This window comes from Rattus norvegicus, chromosome 1, assembly GCF_021556685.1.
Source record: "Rattus norvegicus strain SHRSP/BbbUtx chromosome 1, alternate assembly SHRSP_T2T, whole genome shotgun sequence".
In the NCBI taxonomy this organism is placed as follows: Eukaryota; Metazoa; Chordata; class Mammalia; order Rodentia; family Muridae; genus Rattus; species Rattus norvegicus.
Window position 1 is genome coordinate 88843012 of NC_141534.1, and position 17658 is coordinate 88860669.

General features: G+C 52.6%; 2 protein-coding genes across 7 annotated transcripts; both read left to right on the plus strand.

Moving 5' to 3' along the window:
• The first annotated feature begins 211 nt into the window (after positions 1-211).
• Gng8 (G protein subunit gamma 8) lies at positions 212-3901 on the plus strand. Of its 6 annotated transcripts, none has more exons than NM_001439754.1 (4): positions 212-757; positions 848-913; positions 3359-3444; positions 3647-3901. In NM_001439754.1, the coding sequence occupies exons 3-4, from the start codon at positions 3361-3363 to the stop codon at positions 3773-3775; spliced, it is 213 nt and encodes a 70-aa protein (NP_001426683.1). In that variant the 5' UTR covers positions 212-757; positions 848-913; positions 3359-3360; the 3' UTR covers positions 3776-3901. The 6 variants fall into 6 exon arrangements, with proteins under 6 accessions (NP_001426683.1, XP_087472500.1, NP_001426684.1 ...); XM_087616374.1 differs by having other exon boundaries at positions 3334-3444; positions 3647-3848; NM_001439755.1 differs by lacking the exon at positions 848-913.
• An 11144-nt stretch (positions 3902-15045) lies between these two features.
• On the plus strand, positions 15046-17430 carry Ptgir (prostaglandin I2 receptor). Its single transcript, NM_001077644.1, is given in 2 exon segments — positions 15046-15982; positions 17008-17430. Coding segments are annotated over 2 exon segments (1251 nt in total). The 5' UTR covers positions 15046-15127; the 3' UTR covers positions 17404-17430.
• The last annotated feature ends 228 nt before the right edge of the window (positions 17431-17658 follow it).

The following is a 17658-nucleotide window of genomic DNA, read 5'->3' on the forward strand; positions in this document are numbered from 1 at the left end:
GTTGAGCTGTCTGCAAAAGCAACGCTTCTCTCTACTCCACCTCTTCCCAGTGTTCCAGCATCTCAGAGAGCCAGAAAGAAAAGGAACGTCAAACCCCGCCCTCACATCCCCACAGACCACGCCCCATCCAACACACCCCACAAAGCCCCGCCCTTGACCACACCCACAGCAGCTCCCTCCCTATAAGCTCGGCCTCCCCCTGTGGTCCAGCGGGGGAGGCACCTTGTGTTTCTCTTGTCTCTTGGCCAGCTTGACTCTGTCTCTGAGTGTCTGTCTCCAAATCTCATATATGTATCTGTCTTCTGTGAACTCTCCCTGTGCAACCCACCTATCCTGCGTCTCTCTCCGAACTTAGTTCTCCTGTTTCTGCACTTCTCACCTCTCTCTCTGAAGTTCTCTGTCCTATTTTCCGTCCTTTCACTCTGATCCCTCACTTCTTTCACCTTCCTAGGAAGCCATTTTCCTCTCTTATCCTCCTTGGGGGTCCCCCAGATCTCCGGTTTTCTATCTCCAGCAGGGCGGACAAGGAGGTCTAGTATTTGCTGCTTCTGCTTGCGCTCCTCCAGCGACTTTGGCTCGCAGGCGCCCCCGTGTGGCCAACATGGAGTACTGGATGGCGGCGAGGGTGAGCGCCCAAGCAAGACATGCTGGGGTGTAGCACGAGACATTCAGAGGTGGTGCGACCTACGCCAAATGTGAGGGCACGCCTCAGAGGTGGTGTGGAACGCCAGGAGATGACGTGTGACTGTGTGACAAGGTGAGATTACGAATGACAAGAAGGGATTGAGTGGGACTGTCAGAGAAGGTGTGATGTGTGGCTAACCATGTGACACTTTGAGTTTATCAGTGAGCCTGTGGGCCACTGTGCATGGCATCGGACCTGAGAGAGGAACTACCTGGAGACTGTTCGTAAGTAAGTCTGACCATATATAAGGGAGGACATGCGTGTTACGGGAGCAGAGTGAGTCAGGGGACGCTGGGATGCCCAAGTGATGAAATGAACCAGTGATGCAAGAGGGAGGCTCTGGAGAGGGACCTGGTGTGGCCAACTGTGTGGATGTGAGACAGTATGTCTGCCACACTGGTGAGTCCTGAGGAACTGGATGACTATGTGTGATGCTGAGAGATTGGCTTGCGTTTGTGACTGCCTGTGCAAAGGTGTGTGATTGTTTCTGGTGTCGAGATCAGTGTACGGGCAGGACAAGGGGAATAATGAATGAGGAAGAGAGGAACAGTGTGTGGGCCTGACAAGCATTGGTGATACAGACTGTGAGGTCCAGCAAGGGTTATGTCCACAAGGGTGTGTGTGTGTGTGTGTGTGTGTGTGTGTGTGTGTGTAACACCATGCTATTGAACGTCAACAATGTGTGACACCAAAAGACACATTGTGCCGCTATGACAGGGATGACATATGATGCTGTAGGGGGAGGGAGAAGGTGGGCCACTGTGTATCAGAAAGGTGTAAAGGTGACCACACAAAGTCACCCTTGGAAAGAAAAACACCTGGTTCTGTCTCACACCAAGCAATGGAGCTCTTGGCAGAGAGGCTGAACCAGTGTGTGGATGTGAGACTCTGAGAGAGTGTGAATAAGAACTTCCGGAGAAGTTAAAACTGCACTTGTAGGTAACAATGTATACATTTGAGTCTCTAAGATACGGTGCCTAACTGTGCAGTGACTCACAAGCTTTGCTGTGAGAAATCGTGAGTGACAGCAGTGGACAGGTATATTGAGACCTTTGTCATTGTGTGTTGAGCATGGGGGAGCATTAGTCAGTGACCAAGCAAAGTAAGGTGCATCCCTGTGTGAGCGACTTTTGAGCATGAGTCTGTGTGCAGTGAGAGGGTCGCCGTGATGGGTTGAAGCTGCTAGTTTGACAGCCTGTGAAGGAGTGAGAGGCTGCATGGGAGAGGCTTGTGTGCATGAGCGGATACACCTAGAGGGCCCATCTTTTAACCCAAGTGTAACAGAGGGACTCCAGAGAAAGACATGCTAGAAACAGGAATGACTGAAAAACAGAGAGAATGAGACAGAGAGAAAAGGAGGAAAAGGAGGAGAAGGAGGAGGAGGTGGGAGGAGGAGGAGGGGGGAGGGGGAAGAGGGGGAGGAGAAGGAGGATTCATTATTGCAGGGATTGGACTCAGAGAAACAGACCCAGGGCATGGAGACAGGTGGTGCCTAGGAGGAGGAGGCGGTCCTGAGGGGCTGCACCCCAGGGGAGGGGGCGGGGCTGGGAAGGGGATCTGCAGCTGCCTCTGTCAAGCCTCTGTCAACCGCCAGCCATCCCAGCCCTGAGCTGCAACAGGTAGGTAGGTGGCTCTTGTCCGGGTCCCAGTAGCTGGTTAGATGGCCACTATCTGTCCCTGTAGGATTGAATGAGTGAATGTGTGAATGAGAGAATCAATGACTTTATACTTCCGCGTGTCTCCATCTTCCCCTCTGTCCTCTCCTGTTTATGCCTCCCAGTCTTTCTCCTCTTTCCTTGCTCCGTTTCCCTTCTAATCCCTGCCATGTCCCCCTCTGTCAGGGTTTCTCCTCTCCCATCTCCGTCTATCTCCTCCGTCCCCGCTCTGTCTGTAGTGCCCTCTACTCCTTCCCTTTGTTCCTTCCCCCGTCCTCTTCCTCATCCTCTCTCCTCCAGTATCTCTATCTCCATCCTCAGTCTGTTTTCCTTCTCCATGCCTGTCATTTCTGACACTCTGTCCCTCCCTTGGCCTTTTCACTTGTCGCCCTCTCTGCCCCTCTGCATGGCTGGCTGGGTTGGCTTGCCCCAACCCTCTTCCCAGCCTGCTAATGAGCAGAGGAGCCTTTGAGGCAGCCAGCGCCGGGGAGAGGGTGGGTCCCTGAGGGTGGCAGAGGGGGGCAGCTGCTGCTGAGGCCCTAATGAGGCCCCCTCTGTGCCCCTCCCGCCGAGATCTTAATTCTCAGTTCTCCCTGGAGTTGCTGCTAATTGGCCTGGGGAGGGCCCCCCCTTCCTGGCTCAGGCTCTACCTCCCAGGGGGTGAGGGCACCTGGATCAGTAGGTTCTGTTCAAGCACCTGTGGCCCTGTCCTTCTGGCCCTCCCTCCTCCACCTGCCTCTCAGCCTCCCATCCTGTGCATCCGTCCTTCCTTCCCCGTCCCTCTGCTCTTCCTCCAGCAGCCTCTTGGTACCTCCATCCGGGCACCCCTCTATCCCCTTGTCTTCTTGAGCCGTCACTCTTTCCTCTACCTGTCTCTGGGATCTCATTCACTCATAGTCACAACCACTTCTGTTACTGGGTCACACCACTGCCTCTCAATACTTTCCGGGGGGATCCAGAGTGCTCCAGCCCCCCAGTCCACACTCCTGCCAGGCCTTTAACCCCTTTCCTCCTGCAGCCATGTCCAACAACATGGCCAAGATCGCTGAGGCCCGCAAGACGGTGGAGCAACTGAAGCTGGAGGTGAACATCGATCGCATGAAGGTGCATAGACCGATGTGGGAAATAGGTTGAGGGTCTGCGTTAGGCTCCGTTGAGGGCGGAGCCTGGAGCTGAGGCGGGATGGGAAGGTGGGACTCGGGCCTGGGGGCGTGGCCAGTCGAGGCGTGGTCAGACACGGGGCGGGGATTTGGACGCTCCCGCGGACTAAGCCAGGGTCAACTGCATCTCTATCCCTCGCCTGCAGGTGTCGCAGGCGGCAGCGGAGCTATTGGCTTTCTGCGAAACGCACGCTAAGGATGACCCACTGGTGACTCCTGTCCCTGCCGCCGAGAATCCCTTCCGCGACAAACGACTCTTTTGCACCCTGCTCTGAGCCCCCAAGATAGTTTTATCCTCCCGCGCAGAAATATGAATCCAATAAACTTGGTGACTTGGTGGTGCCTGCACTTTAGGGGAAAATGAGGCACGGGCAAAAACGTGGGGGCCACCTTTGTGGGGAGTCTGCGTTCCGGCTCCTCTTTCTTTCTGAGCGTGTGTGGAGAGTTGTGTGGATGGCGAAGCACTGCAGCCCCGCAAGAGATGAGTACGCAGTGTAGCCTGTTTTCTTTTTTCATTTTTCCCATCAGCTTGAGAACACCTGGCTATCTGCATGATAACCATTTCACAGCATTGGAACTGAAGGTCCCCTTCTCAGGGGTCCTTCTGCGAGGTCCTGACTGAGGAGCCAACTACAAGCTCCCTGGACCCTTGGCTGCCTCATGTCTTCCATTCCCTCCTGGGTGGGACTTATAGGCCTCTCTGCTCGTCCCCTGAAGAACCCATCCAGGTTTTGCATCGTGTTGCCCACACCATTGGCTTATTTTGAAAACAAAATTCTTTGGTGATTTATTTTTATTTTATTTTATTTTATTTTTTCCGGAGTTGGGGATCGAACCCAGGGCCTTGCGCCTGCTAGGCAAGCGCTCTACCGCTGAGCTAAATCCCCAACCTATTTTTGTTTTTTTTTTAATTAGTGTAGACATTCACATATTTTCTTTTTTTTTTTTTTTTTTTTTTTTTGGTTCTTTTTTTCGGAGCTGGGGACCAAACCCAGGGCCTTGCGCTTCCTAAGTAAGCGCTCTACCACTGAGCTAAATCCCCAGCCCCCATATTTTCTCTTTTTAATGTGTATTGGTGCTTTGCTTGCATGTCTGTCTGTGTGAAGGTGTCAGATCCCCCGGAACTGGAGTTATAGACTGTTGTAAGCTGCCACATGGTTGCTGGGAATTGAACCAGGGTCCTCTGGAAGAGCAGCTCTTAACCTCTGAGCCATCTCTCCAGCCCTGATTTATTTTACTTTAAATTATGAATGTGTGTATATTTGTGTGTGCGTGTGTGCACATGAGTGCAGGTGTCCAGAGAGGCCAGAGGAGGGGGTGTCAGAGTCCCCTGGAGCTATTGTTAGAGGCACTGAGCTGTTACATGGGTGCTAAGAACCAAACTTAGGTCCTCTGTGGGTGCTAGAAATTTTGGTCCTCTGGAAGAGCAGTATGTGTTCTTATCTACGGAGCAAACTCTGCAGAAATGCGTCCACACAAAGCCCCCCACACACCCTCCCTTGACAGGCTCTCATTTCCTAGCCCTGGCTGTCCTGGAACTTCCCTTGTAATCCAGGCTGCCCTCAGACTCACAGAAATCTGCTTGCCTCTGCTTCCTTAGTGTTGGGATGAAAGGAATACATAAACATGCCAGGCTTCTCCATACCCCCTTCCTTTTAGGTACTGGGGATTAGAACCCAGAGCAAACAAGCAATTTACTACTGAGTCAGGCACCAGCCCCTTACAGAGGATTCTAGGCAGGGGCTCTACCACTGAGCCACGCCCCCAGCCCCTCACTGGGGGATTCTAGGCAGGGGCTCTACCACTGAGCCACGCCCCCAGCCCCTCACTGGGGGATTCTAGGCAGGGGCTCTACCACTGAGCCACGCCCCCAGCCCCTCACTGGGGGATTCTAGGCAGGGGCTCTACCACTGAGCCACGCCCCCAGCCCCTCACTGGGGGATTCTAGGCAGGGGCTCTACCACTGAGCCACGCCCCCAGCCCCTCACTGGGGGATTCTACGCAGATGCTTCCTGTTAAACCATTTCACAAATCCTCATTTTACTGTATATTTTACTTTTTTTTCTTTCTTCTTTTTTTCTTTTTTTCCTTTTTGTTTTTTCAAGACAGGGTTTCTCTGTGTAGCCCTGGCTGTCTTAAAACTCACTCTGTAGACTAGGCTGGCCTCGAACTCAGAGATCTGCCTGCATCTGCCTCCTGAGTGCTGGAATGAAAGGTGTTTGTCACCACATCTGGCTCCCCTCTCTTTTTTTTTTTTTTTTTTTCTTTCTTTTTTTTCCTGAGCTGGGGACCGAACCCAGGGCCTTGCACTTGCTAGGCAAGTGCTCTACCACTGAGCTACATCCCCAACCCCCTAGCTCCCCTCTTAACTTGCTATTTAGAGACAGAGTTTCACTGAGTAGTTGGGCTTGCAGACCTGTGCCACCAGGCCTGGTCCTCTCTAACTTACTTCTGTCTTTAAGCACCGACCTTGTTCTTAATCCATCCACCCATTGTTCACTCTTTCGAACTATCCCTAGAACTGCCTTGACTTGGGCGATGCCGGGGATATGACTGTGGCAAAGACATCCTTGGTTGGTTCTGGGGTTCTAGATGCTGCCTCCACTAGGCAGAACTGAGCTGAGAGAGAGAGAGAGAGAGAGAGAGAGAGAGAGAGAGAGAGAGAGAGCAGTGCTAATGAGAGCTAGCTCCTGGCCCAGCTCTGGGGATCATAGAGGGGTTCCTTGTGGAAAGGACATCTGGGCTAGTATGCAGAGTAAAATAAGAAAATCATGTGGTTAGAGGGGTGCTCCTGACTTTAATCAGAGCATTTGGGAGGCAGAGGCAGGCAGATCTCTGAGTTCAAAGTCAACCTGGTCTCCTAAGTGAGTTCTAGGATAGCCAGGGCTACACAGAGAGAAAAACATTGTTTCAAAAAACCAAACAACAACAACAAAAACAACCAAACCAAATAAATCCAAAACCAAACAAAAGCACAAAAGAGAAAGTCCTGTCATTAGAATTTACAAGAAACAACAAATGAAGGAGTCAATCACTCAGGAGCCCCCCACCCCATATCCCTGACCCCCTGCACTCCTGCCCCCCCATCCCTGCCTCCTCGAATCCCTCCTGCTGTTATCTTAATCTGGGGTTCCCATGGGCTCCAATTCAGCCACGCTTTTCTTAGCTGTGAGGACAGAGGTCCCTGTTCTGTTTCCTGGTACCCACTGTAAACAGAATATATGGAGCTCCCATTGTGGTTTGGAGGCTATTTTTGGCCTAGATGATGCTTGGACATGTTCGTAATTTGGTTGTGACGCAGAAAGGATTTCTCATCAAAGTCCTTACTTCCGGCTTCCCTGAGGGCAAATTTTATTTCATATTTATTTATTTATCTACTTTTAAAGGCAGTTAAAAAAAGATTTGTCTATTTTATGTATATGAGTACAGTGTAGCTGTCTTCTGACACTGTGGCATGGGACCCCATTACAGATGGTCGTGCACCAGCATCTGGCTGCTGGGGGTTGGGTTTAGGGTTGCCCCTAGCCCCTGAGCCATCTCTCCAGCCCTCATTTATTAATTTTAACAAGGTTTTGCTACGCAGCCAGGCTGGCTTCCGATCCACTATGCTCTTGGTTCAGTTTTCTGGTATATGCCAACATGCCTGGCCTTCTCCGTGATTTTATAAGGCTTCTGGGCCGTCTAGCTGAGCAGTGTCCCCATGGGAGGCACACATGAATAATTATTTGTTTATCAACAACTGACAAAGGAAATGATTCTACTTGGATCTAGCTTGGGAACCCAATTATTTTACTGAGGCCAATTACAGGAACATTGGTGACTCAATGGCAGCTTCATCACCAAAAAGCCCACCATGGCAGAGTTAATGATGCAGGAAAACTGCATCCCTGGAGCTCCCAGTCCAATGTGTAGGCATTTCCACGGAAGAGTGTCTCCTTCCACAGCAACTGGTTACTGCTTAGATAACTGTAAAGGGGGCTACGGGAGTCTGAGGAGGGAATGGGTGATTTTGGATTCAGTGAACGTATGGTCAAGTAGATAAATCATTTTCCACTGGGGTGTGTGTGTGTGTGTGTGTGTGTGTGTGTGTGTGTGTGTTGGCTGAGTTGAGTGTGTGCTTTGTGTGTATGTGTGTGCACACAGTGGCTGGGTTGTGTGTGTTGTGGCTGGGTTGAGTTGTGCATGCAAGGTTGTGTGTATGCACGCTCGTGTGTGAATAGGTACACGTTTGCACATTGTATATGCATGTATATACATACAGCTAAGCAAAGGTGTTTCTGCATGTCCTTGTGTGCACAATGCATGTGCCAGTGCAGGTGCACGTACACACCTGTGGGTGTGCATACGGAGTTTGGAACTTTCTAAGCTTCCTGGACCTTAAAGTTTCCCTTGTCTTGGGTGCCTTTCTCTTCCCTCCAGAGGAGAATGTTTTTGGTTGGAGGAACAGCTATGGAACAGTAGGCTAAGGAATCAGAGTCACCATTCACCCTGGGGGCTGCTTAGGGACTTCTTAGGTGGAATGAAAAAGGGAACGTTGTTTCCACTGAAACTAGGGAGCAGCTCGTGGGGTGGCTCTCTCACTGAGGTGCTTGTGATGTGAACATAGGAGCCTGAGTTCAATCTCTAGCAACCATGTAGCAAGCTGGGAATGGTGAAACTCAGTTGCAATCCCACTGCTGGGGGGCAGAGAGGGACCGGACGGCTGATACTCACTGGCCGGGCAATCTAGCTAAATCGGTAAACCCTAGGTCCCAGGGAGGGACACCATCTCAAACAAACAAGCAAACAAATAAACAAACAAACCCAGGGAAAAATTAGGCTTGATTTATCTAGCTATCAATATATTCACTGACTTCAAAACTACCCATTCCCTCCTCAGGCTCCTTAGACACCACCCTACTTCAGAGTCGGTTACTTTTGCTGATGGAGACTGGACCCTCTTGTCTCCTGAAGTGGCTCACTGGGCTTTCCTCCCCAGGAGGCCTTGCGTGAGTCTGGTAAGTGCTCTGCATTTGCATTGGATTAGGGTCCCATGGGCCCCAACTCTGAGCTTCCTGTAGAATGGAGACAGGAGCAGCTATAATTACATCTCCTTCCTGCTCCCACCTCTCAGCCCGCTCCAGTCTGGTTGCATCATGTCTGTGGGAGCCCCAAGGGAAAAGGGGGACAGAGAGAGAGAGCCAAGGATGAGCTGGGGGTGGGGGAAGGAGTGGGGAAGGACACCTGGCGGGGCACAGCCCCAAGGCTGCTGGACTGCCTGTAAACCCAGCCCTTCACATCTTAGAATCTGAGAGGATCTGCTGAGCCCCAAGTTTCAGTTTATTTCTTTCTTTTTACATTTGATGGTGTGTGTGTGGGTGTGTGTGTGAGTGCGTGCGTGCGTGCCTGTGTGCGCACATATGTGCATGTGTATGGAAGTCAGAGGACAATTTGTGAGAGTTGGTTCTCTCCTTCCACCACGTGGGTCCTGGAGATGAAATTGTTGGTATCGGGTTGGGGATTTAGCTCAGTGGTAGAGCGCTTGCCTAGCAAGCGCAAGGCCCTGGGTTCGGTCCCCAGCTCCAAGAAAAGAGAAAATAAAGAGAAAAAAGAAAAGAAAAGAAATTGTTGATATTAGGTGCCTTTCCCTGCTGAGCCATTACACCAGCCTCTGTTTTCTGCCCCCCACCCCCCCAAGGTCTTACTTTTACTTTGTAGCCCTGGCTGGAACTGGCTAAACTCGTGATCCTTTTGTTTCTACTCCTGAATGCTGGGATTACAGGTTGGGATTTTTTTTTTCCTAAATTGGGATCCAGCTTTGCAGCTTTGGTTTGCCTCAAGCTCCTAGCAATCCTCCTGCCTCCTTAGCTTCTCTGGTGCTGTGATTGCAGTCAAACTTTTAGACCTGTTTTGTTTGTTTGTTTTTCCAGTTTCTCACTCTGTAGCCCAAGCTGGCCTTGAACTCAGAGCAATCTTTCTGCCTCCTCAGCCTCAGGGGTACTGGTATTAGAGGTGAAAACTCCACCAGGCTCTCAGCCTTGTGAGGAAGGAATTTGGAGAACCTAGACCACTAGTTCTCACCTGACCCACTTTGGGCCACCGGGAAACACGAATATTTACACTACTGTTCATAACAGTAGCAAAATTACACTTATGAAGTAGTAATGAGAATAATTTTATGGTTGGGGGTCGCCACAACGTTGGGAACCATATTAAAGGGTTGCAGCGTTAGGAAGATTGAGAACCACTGGCCTAGACTGTTGGAATTTAGTGCCCTTCCAGACTGGACTCATTGTGGTCTCTGCTTCCTCCTGCACCTTGCTGATTTGGGGGAGGCTGTTGGGAAAGTTCTGGGGAGTGGTTGGCAGGAGGGAAGTCAGGAGATGGGGGAGGGGAGTGACAGAAATTGGGAGGAGGCAGAAACCTGAAGTGGGGGCAGGGAGACGAGGGTAGTCCTAGCTTCACCAGACACCAGAAGCACTTGATTAATCAATCTCATTAACTTCACAACTCCTAATGTCACTGCCTCTGGTCACCCTGGCTCTTTCCTGTCACCCCCAGCTCTGATGTCAGCTTCGGGGACCTGGATTTAGCTGGGGTCAGACACAGGCCGAGAGGTGGGGGTGTGGTGTGGTGTGTGTACGCCTAAGGAAGTGCCCCTCCCAGTCCCGGCCCCAGTGCTAGGTTGTCCATCCTCATGAATAAGTTCCCTGCCTCTTGCTCTTCACTCCCGGTGCTCTGCAGCAGCGCTGGCCTGGCTCGGGAGACCTGGGAGAAAAGAGAAAGCCCAAAGCCCAAAAGAGCGGGACAGCCTGGAAAGGTCTAGAAACTTCCTGAAGCAGTGCTGGGGCAGAGTGAGACGAGACAGGCCTGACGTCAGGCATGGGCAGAGGGTAGAACATGTATGGAGCACATGGGTGGAGTGAGACACAAACATGGTCCCAGGAAGGAAGGGACCAAGGCATGAGGTGGGGTCTGCAGCAGGAGCTGACTGGGCTGGGACTTGCCTACCCAGCCTCTGCACAGCACGTGGCAGTACGCACCCTCATTGCTTGCTGTCTTCTGAGCCCCTCTCTGCCCCTCCGGCCTTACTACACAGTGATTATTAGGTTTGTTGAATGAACGAACGATAGCTCCAACAGCTATCCAAGAGGATAAAGACTATTTTTCCACAGTACCCCACGGTAGGCATTCGTTGAAGAACACCAAGGCTTCACAGTGAGTGGTGAGAGATGGGTCTGGGGTGATGGCTCTTCTTGTTTTTTTTGTTTTTGTTTTTGTTTTTGTTTTTCGGAGCTGGGGACCGAACCCAGGGCCTTGCGCTTGCTAGGCAAGCGCTCTACCACTGAGCTAAATCTCCAACCCCGGTGGCTCTTCTTGTAAAGTCACCTGCCACCAAGTCTGAAGACCTGAGTTCCATTCCCCAGGACTCACTCACATGGTGGAAGAAAAGAACCCATACCCACAAGCATGCCTTGACACGTGAGCGAAAAATACACCAACTCAATGAATAAGACATAAAACTATTGGGAGCTCTGACATGTTGACACATGTCTGCAAAGACACCTGTGAACCGGCAGTATACATGTCCCCATACACGTCACAGACCCGTGCCTATCTGTGCATAACGCAAAGCAGCAAAACTATACCCATGGAGGAGGGATGGCCCAGCAGAGAAGAGCACTTGTTTTTGCAGAGGACCTGGGTTTGACTCCAGGCACTCACATGGTGCCTCAGAACTGTCTATAACTCCACTTCCAGGCCATCCAACATCTGCTTCTGACCTCTTGGGACCCCAGGCATGTATGTGGTGCACAGACATATGTGTAAGCAAAAACACTTATACATATAAAATGGGTAGGTTATTATTTTTTTTTTTTTGCAAATTACTTACCTGTATACCTGGTCATATCTATGCACATCCCTACTTGAGACACCTATGTGCATACTCTATCCCCGCCTCACAGAAAGCAGCGAGCTAAGGACCTGACTATAGAAGAGCTAAGAAAGACACTCACAGAAGTCGTGTAGCATAGTAGCATCTCTCTCTCTCTCTCTCTCTCTCTCTCTCTCTCACACACACACACACACACACACAGACTCACACCTTAACTTGTAGCTTCACATGCCAAGTTCCGGGTTCCCATCATCCTTTCTCTGCTCCCTGTCTCCCTCACCTCTTGGAGCCATGTCTCTGAGTAAGTCCCCATTCTCTGTAGTGTATGTCCTGTCCTTCCTCTTCTGAGGAACCCTGGGGTCCCTTGGGGAGGCTGAGTCTTGTTGTCTGTGGTGGGTAGAAAGCAATTTGCTGAGTCACCCTCACAGGGCAATGCTCTGTTCCCAGAAACCGAGTGAGGGCACAGATGGCCCACCCCTCACAGGAAGGCACCTGGTGCCAGGCAAGGAGGCACACAGAGCCATGAGTAACCTTGTCCCAAGGTCCCTTTGTCCCCTCTTCCATAGAGCTGTGGCTGGTGCTTCCCTACCTGCTTGTTTGGTCTCTGACCTTTGGAGAGAGAGCCTTGTGCAGCCCCGTCTGACCTAGGACTCACTGGGTGGTTGAGGATGACCTTGAACTTCTGGAGTACACAGCTACACACCCCAAGCCAGCCACTTCTGACCCAGGAGCGGGGGAGAGGCAGCTGGAACAATGGCTGGCATCCGCAGGGTAATGGTTCCAAGAGGTGTGAGAGGGGAAACAGAGGCCTAGGAGAGTATGAGGGCTGACTTGTCCCAGGTCCCTGGGCATAAGAACCAGGAGACTTCCCAAAGAGTAAGAGATGGTGATGGGGACAGGAAGTCAGCCAGAGGAAGCTCCGGGAAGCAGAGGTCCCATCTCCCCCTCCAAACTCCCCTGATGCTGAGGCAGGACACCAAGCTTGCCAGGCATCATCCTTCATTAATACGGGATGACTTCCCAAGTTCCCTCTGGCTTGCCTGGGAACCAGAGCCCATGACAGGGACCATATGGCCCGCAGGCCTGCCCCTCACAGCTTCCCACCCCCACCCCATCAGGCTCCTTATTCCCCGGGGCAGGGCTGGGTGGTCCTTTGGGGCTCCCCAGGACAGCTGGAACTGGGGATCCATCCTGTCGGAAGCCAGGAACGCCAGCTTGGTGGCAGCTGGGCACGGGTGATAGGAAAATGTGGTCACCACGGTGGGGGGGTGGGGGTGGGGACAGAGGGCAAGGCAGCAGCTGCCTGCAGTCCAGCCCTGCATCAGGAGCTCCCCTGCCCTTGAACATGAGGCATCTCTGTACTGACCTTTTCCCTGCTCCACTCCTGTGGGTGGGATGCTGGCTGTACTCAGCCACATGCCTGGGACCCATATCAGAGAGGAGGAGACTGCGGTAAGCCACCCCTAACCCAGTCCAGGACCATAATACATCAGAAAGGGGGTCACATTGGTTCAGGAATGAAAGTCAAGTGGATGTGTAACCTCCCTGAAAAACAAGGGTGTCACAACTGGGTGTGTAGGAGGAGCACAGAATATTATTGCTAGCACATTGGGGACTGAGGCAAGAGACTTGCTGAGAGTTTAAGGGCAGCCTGAGCCACATAGTGAGGCCTTGCCTCTCACCATCGAACAAAACAAAGCTCGCAGGCCTTGCTGCCAAGCAGATACTTGAGTTTGATCCCAGGAACCTACATGGTGAGGAGAAAGAGACAGAGACACAGAGACAGAGAGAGACAGAGACAGTCAGAGAGACAGAGACAATCAGAGAGACAGAGACACAGAGACAGAGACAGACAGAGAGACAGAGACAATCAGAGAGACAGAGAGACACAGAGACAGAGACAGAGACAGAGAGAGACAGTCAGAGAGACAGAGACAATCAGAGAGACAGAGACAGTCAGAGAGACAGAGACAATCAGAGAGACAGAGAGGCACAGAGAGGCACAGAGAGAGAGAAACAGACAGTGAGAAAGAGAGAGAGAACTGGCTCTTGCAAGTTGTCCTCTGACCATAAGCACATCATGGCAAGGGCGTGCATGCACGCGCACGTTTTTTAAGGTTAATATAATTTTTTGATTACATAGAAAATTTGAGGCCAGCCTGGGCCACATGAGATCCTATCTCAAAAGCATAGCAGAACAGCAGCACAGCAGGAACAGATAATATATTTATTTATTTATTTATTTATTTATTTATTTATTTATTTATTTATTTTGGTTCTTTTTTTCGGAGCTGGGGACCGAACCCAGGGCCTTGCGCTTCCTAGGCAAGCGCTCTACCACTGAGCTAAATCCCCAACCTCCAGATAATATATTTATAAAAAAAGCCACACTGGGTGACTCGGGTCTTTGAGGTCCCTTCTGACCCTCAAGCAGGAACTGTGGAGTCAGTGAAGGTCCCATCACCTCTGTGTCGACAGCTGGGCTGACACTGGCAGGGGAGGAGGGTGCTGAGGGAAGCTGGATGGAGCCTTGTGTGTGGGAGCAGTGCTGGACCCTGAGATGGCCATCTTTCGCCAGAGTGTTGCTGTGGAGGTCAGTGTCATGAGCGTGACCTGGGTCCTGGAAGTGCTATGGAGTGAAGGGAGAGGTCAGCCTTTAATGGTAGGTCACCAAAGCCCCGTGAGCTGCAGACTGTGGATGGACTGTGAGTTCTAACAGACTCAGGACTCTGAGCTCCTAATCGAGGAGGCCAGGGATAAGGTCTGGCCAGGCGGACTCCTTCCTCAACTCCTGGAAGGAGTGAATTGTGTCCAGGGACCAGGGTTCTCTGTGGTGTCTGGAAAACACTACATCATGGAGGAATTTCCTGGTCATTTCTCAATCCCAGGGCCAGGGCCTAACCCCAGGGCCTGAAGCCCAGAATAGCTCTCAGAGGCCGTTCACACACAGTTCAGGCCATGGCTAAGCCAGAGAATCACTCAGCACTAGGACCTGTCTGGCTTCCCTGGGGGGGTTCTGAACCTGGGTGACATGAATAGGGATTTATACATGAATGGGGTTGGAGAGAGAGAGAGAGAGAGAGAGAGAGAGAGAGAGAGAGAGAGAGAGAGAGAGGCAGAGACAGAGACAGACAGAGAGACAGAGACAGAAATACCCAGAGATAAATGGACAGACACAAAGATGAGATGCTGGGGGAGGGGTGGACAGTAGAGGCTGAGTGGGATGATGGTAGCAGCAGGTGACCATGCTGGGGACTGCATGAGGAGGGGACAAGAGGACAGGCAAGAGATGGATACTCAGAGCAGGGGATGGGGTACAAGCCAGGGAAAGCAGGCAGGGAGCCGGAGGGGGCCTCTGGAGACCAGCACAGGGGGAGGAGGGCGGGGCAGAGAGGAAATGAAAAAAGCTGGGGCGAGGAGGCAAGATGAGGAGGGAGGGCGGGCCCTAGGAGGGAGAAGCTGACAGAGACCTACACAGACCCGCAGACGGACAGGAGGGACTGAGGGACTTCAGAAGGCAGAGGCGCCGGAGGAGGGTCCAGAAACCAGAAATGTAAAGGAGGTGGCAGAGAGGCTTAGAGGAAGGGACCGGGGCAAGGGACAGGGAACACTGAGGCACAAAGGGACAAGGACTGACAGAGAAGGAAAGAAACAGGAGAGGGACAGACACTGGAGAAGACGGAAACAAAAGACAGAAACACACGCACACGGGGAACTGGGAGTTGACTGGCAGATCCCAGCTGCCCTGAGGATGGTGGCCAGCGGTGGACATCCTGATGGTCCCCCTTCTATCACCCCCGAGAGCCCTCTCATTGTAGGTGGCAGAGAGTGGCAGGGTATGGCAGGTTCTTGCTGGAACATCACCTACGTTCAAGACTCGGTAGGACCTGCCACCAGCACCCTGATGTTCGTGGCTGGTGTGGTGGGCAACGGGCTAGCACTGGGCATCCTGGGTGCCCGACGGAGGTCACACCCATCGGCGTTTGCAGTGTTGGTCACTGGGCTGGCAGTGACGGATCTGCTGGGCACGTGCTTCTTGAGCCCCGCGGTGTTTGTGGCCTATGCTCGAAACAGCTCTTTGCTGGGCCTGGCCCACGGTGGGACGATGCTGTGTGACACTTTCGCCTTCGCTATGACTTTCTTCGGCCTGGCCTCCACGCTCATCCTCTTCGCCATGGCTGTGGAGCGGTGCCTGGCTCTCAGTCATCCCTACCTGTACGCCCAGCTGGACGGGCCCCGCTGTGCCCGCTTGGCTTTGCCTGCCATCTACGCTTTCTGTTGTCTCTTCTGCTCACTGCCCCTGCTGGGCCTGGGCGAGCACCAGCAGTATTGTCCCGGGAGCTGGTGCTTCATCCGCATGCGTTCCCCCCAGCCTGGTGGCTGTGCCTTCTCCCTGGCCTATGCCAGTCTCATGGCCCTGCTGGTGACCTCCATCTTCTTCTGCAACGGCTCCGTCACTCTCAGCCTCTGTCACATGTACCGCCAACAGAGACGGCACCATGGCTCGTTTGTGCCGACCTCTCGGGCACGAGAGGATGAAGTTTACCACCTGATTCTGCTGGCCCTCATGACAGGCATCATGGCCGTATGCTCCCTGCCTCTCACGGTGAGTGTTGCTTGGAGCTGGGGTGCAGGGGGAGGAGGGGAGGGCAACATCCATCTCTGCCCTCCACCTGTCATGCCCATCTAGCAGATGTGGAAACTGAGGCTCAGAAAGGGTGAATTGTGTACCATGTACTCCTGAGTACTCCATCTCTCCGCTTTCTTTGGCTCCACTAGACAATCCCAGCCCTGAGTTGTCTGTCCCCTGTCAGCACCTCTCAGCCGTCTCCCCGATCAAACACTATTGTGATGATAACAGGATTCTCAACTCACAAACACTTGCTTTCTGCTGACACAGCGCTTAATGGCTTCCAAATGCCTCTTCAGATGAATTTCAAATTGACTTTATACAACCATTTCAGAAGCACTGGGCAGGAAATGACACTGAGGTCCCATCCTGCCACCCTCGTTATAGAAAGATGATAGTGCGTGTTGCCCGAGATCACACATGCTGACTCTCCGTCCTGGCTCTCCCATCCCAGAGCCTGGGCGTATAACCACTAGCACCCCACCCACTCCCTGAGCCTGGGCCCTGCCCTTGTCCCCCAGACCCCTTCAGCTTCACAGGGACCCCGTGCTGTCCCTCTCAGTATAGCAGCCAGTGAGGCTAGCCACATCTTTATGTTGGGTCCTGGAATAGGGTTTGGGATGGATTTGGGGGTGCTGAATCCTTTTGAGGGTTAACAACATCTGACAAACTCATTCTCAAGCACATGAGGGTTTGGGAGCCTCAGAGGGCTCAGGCATCCGTGAGGGCTGGGGGTGAGGTGGGGGCCTGGTAGGTGGGTGCCCACGGCCCCACCCTGTCTTTCCCCTGCCCGGCTTGCTGTCTCCTGGAGCTTTGCTGTCCTCTGCTCCCTGGATGCCTGCACATGTTAGCAACTCAGCCTACATCTTTCTTCATCTTATCTCATTTCCTTCCCCTCTGACAGCGTAAGTACTCATCCCCGTGGGTAAGAAGTGGGAGGTGGGGTGTAAGGATGGGGAAGGACCACCCATGATGCATCTGTTACCTGCCCTGTCCCTCAGATCAGAGGATTCACGCAGGCCATCGCCCCAGACAGCAGAGAGATGGGGGACCTCCACGCCTTCCGTTTTAATGCCTTCAACCCCATCCTGGACCCCTGGGTCTTCATCCTTTTCCGAAAGGCTGTCTTCCAACGCCTCAAGTTCTGGTTGTGTTGTCTGTGTGCCCGTTCTGTCCATGGGGATCTGCAGACGCCCCTCTCCCGGCCCGTGTCGGGGAGAAGAGACACACTGGCTCCCGATTCTCTCCAGGCTAAGGAAGGGAACTGGGTGCCCCTGTCAACCTGGGGTACGGGGCAGGTGGCACCATTGACTGCTGTGCCTCTGTCTGGTGGTGATGGCTGTTCTGTGGGAATGCCATCCAAAACAGAGGCTGTGGTTGCCTGCTCCCTCTGCTGATACCTAAGCTGGTCCTGCTTGCCATCCTAAGCCCCGTGTCACAGGACCAGAAGCCAGAAGAGCGGGGACTCAACTGATAATAATAGAAACCACATATGTGACCCCCAAAGTCTGGGGGTGTTTGCTGCTGCTTCTCCTCCTTTGCTATGGTGGTCAGAGGCCTCGGGGAGAGAGTGAGGGATACGGAAGGTTCTGCGGCTCTCAAGAAGGATTTTCTCAACTAGGACCTGCTCTGGTCCCTGGCCTCCACCATCC

Excerpts from the sequence above, each read along its gene's own strand:
- Gng8 (NM_001439754.1), top strand. The coding sequence starts at position 3,361 with ATGTCCAACAACATGGCCAAGATCGCTGAGGCCCGCAAGACGGTGGAG. Across the intron at positions 3,445-3,646 it reads TGAACATCGATCGCATGAAG|GTGTCGCAGGCGGCAGCGGA; the intron begins GTGCATAGACCG and ends CCTCGCCTGCAG.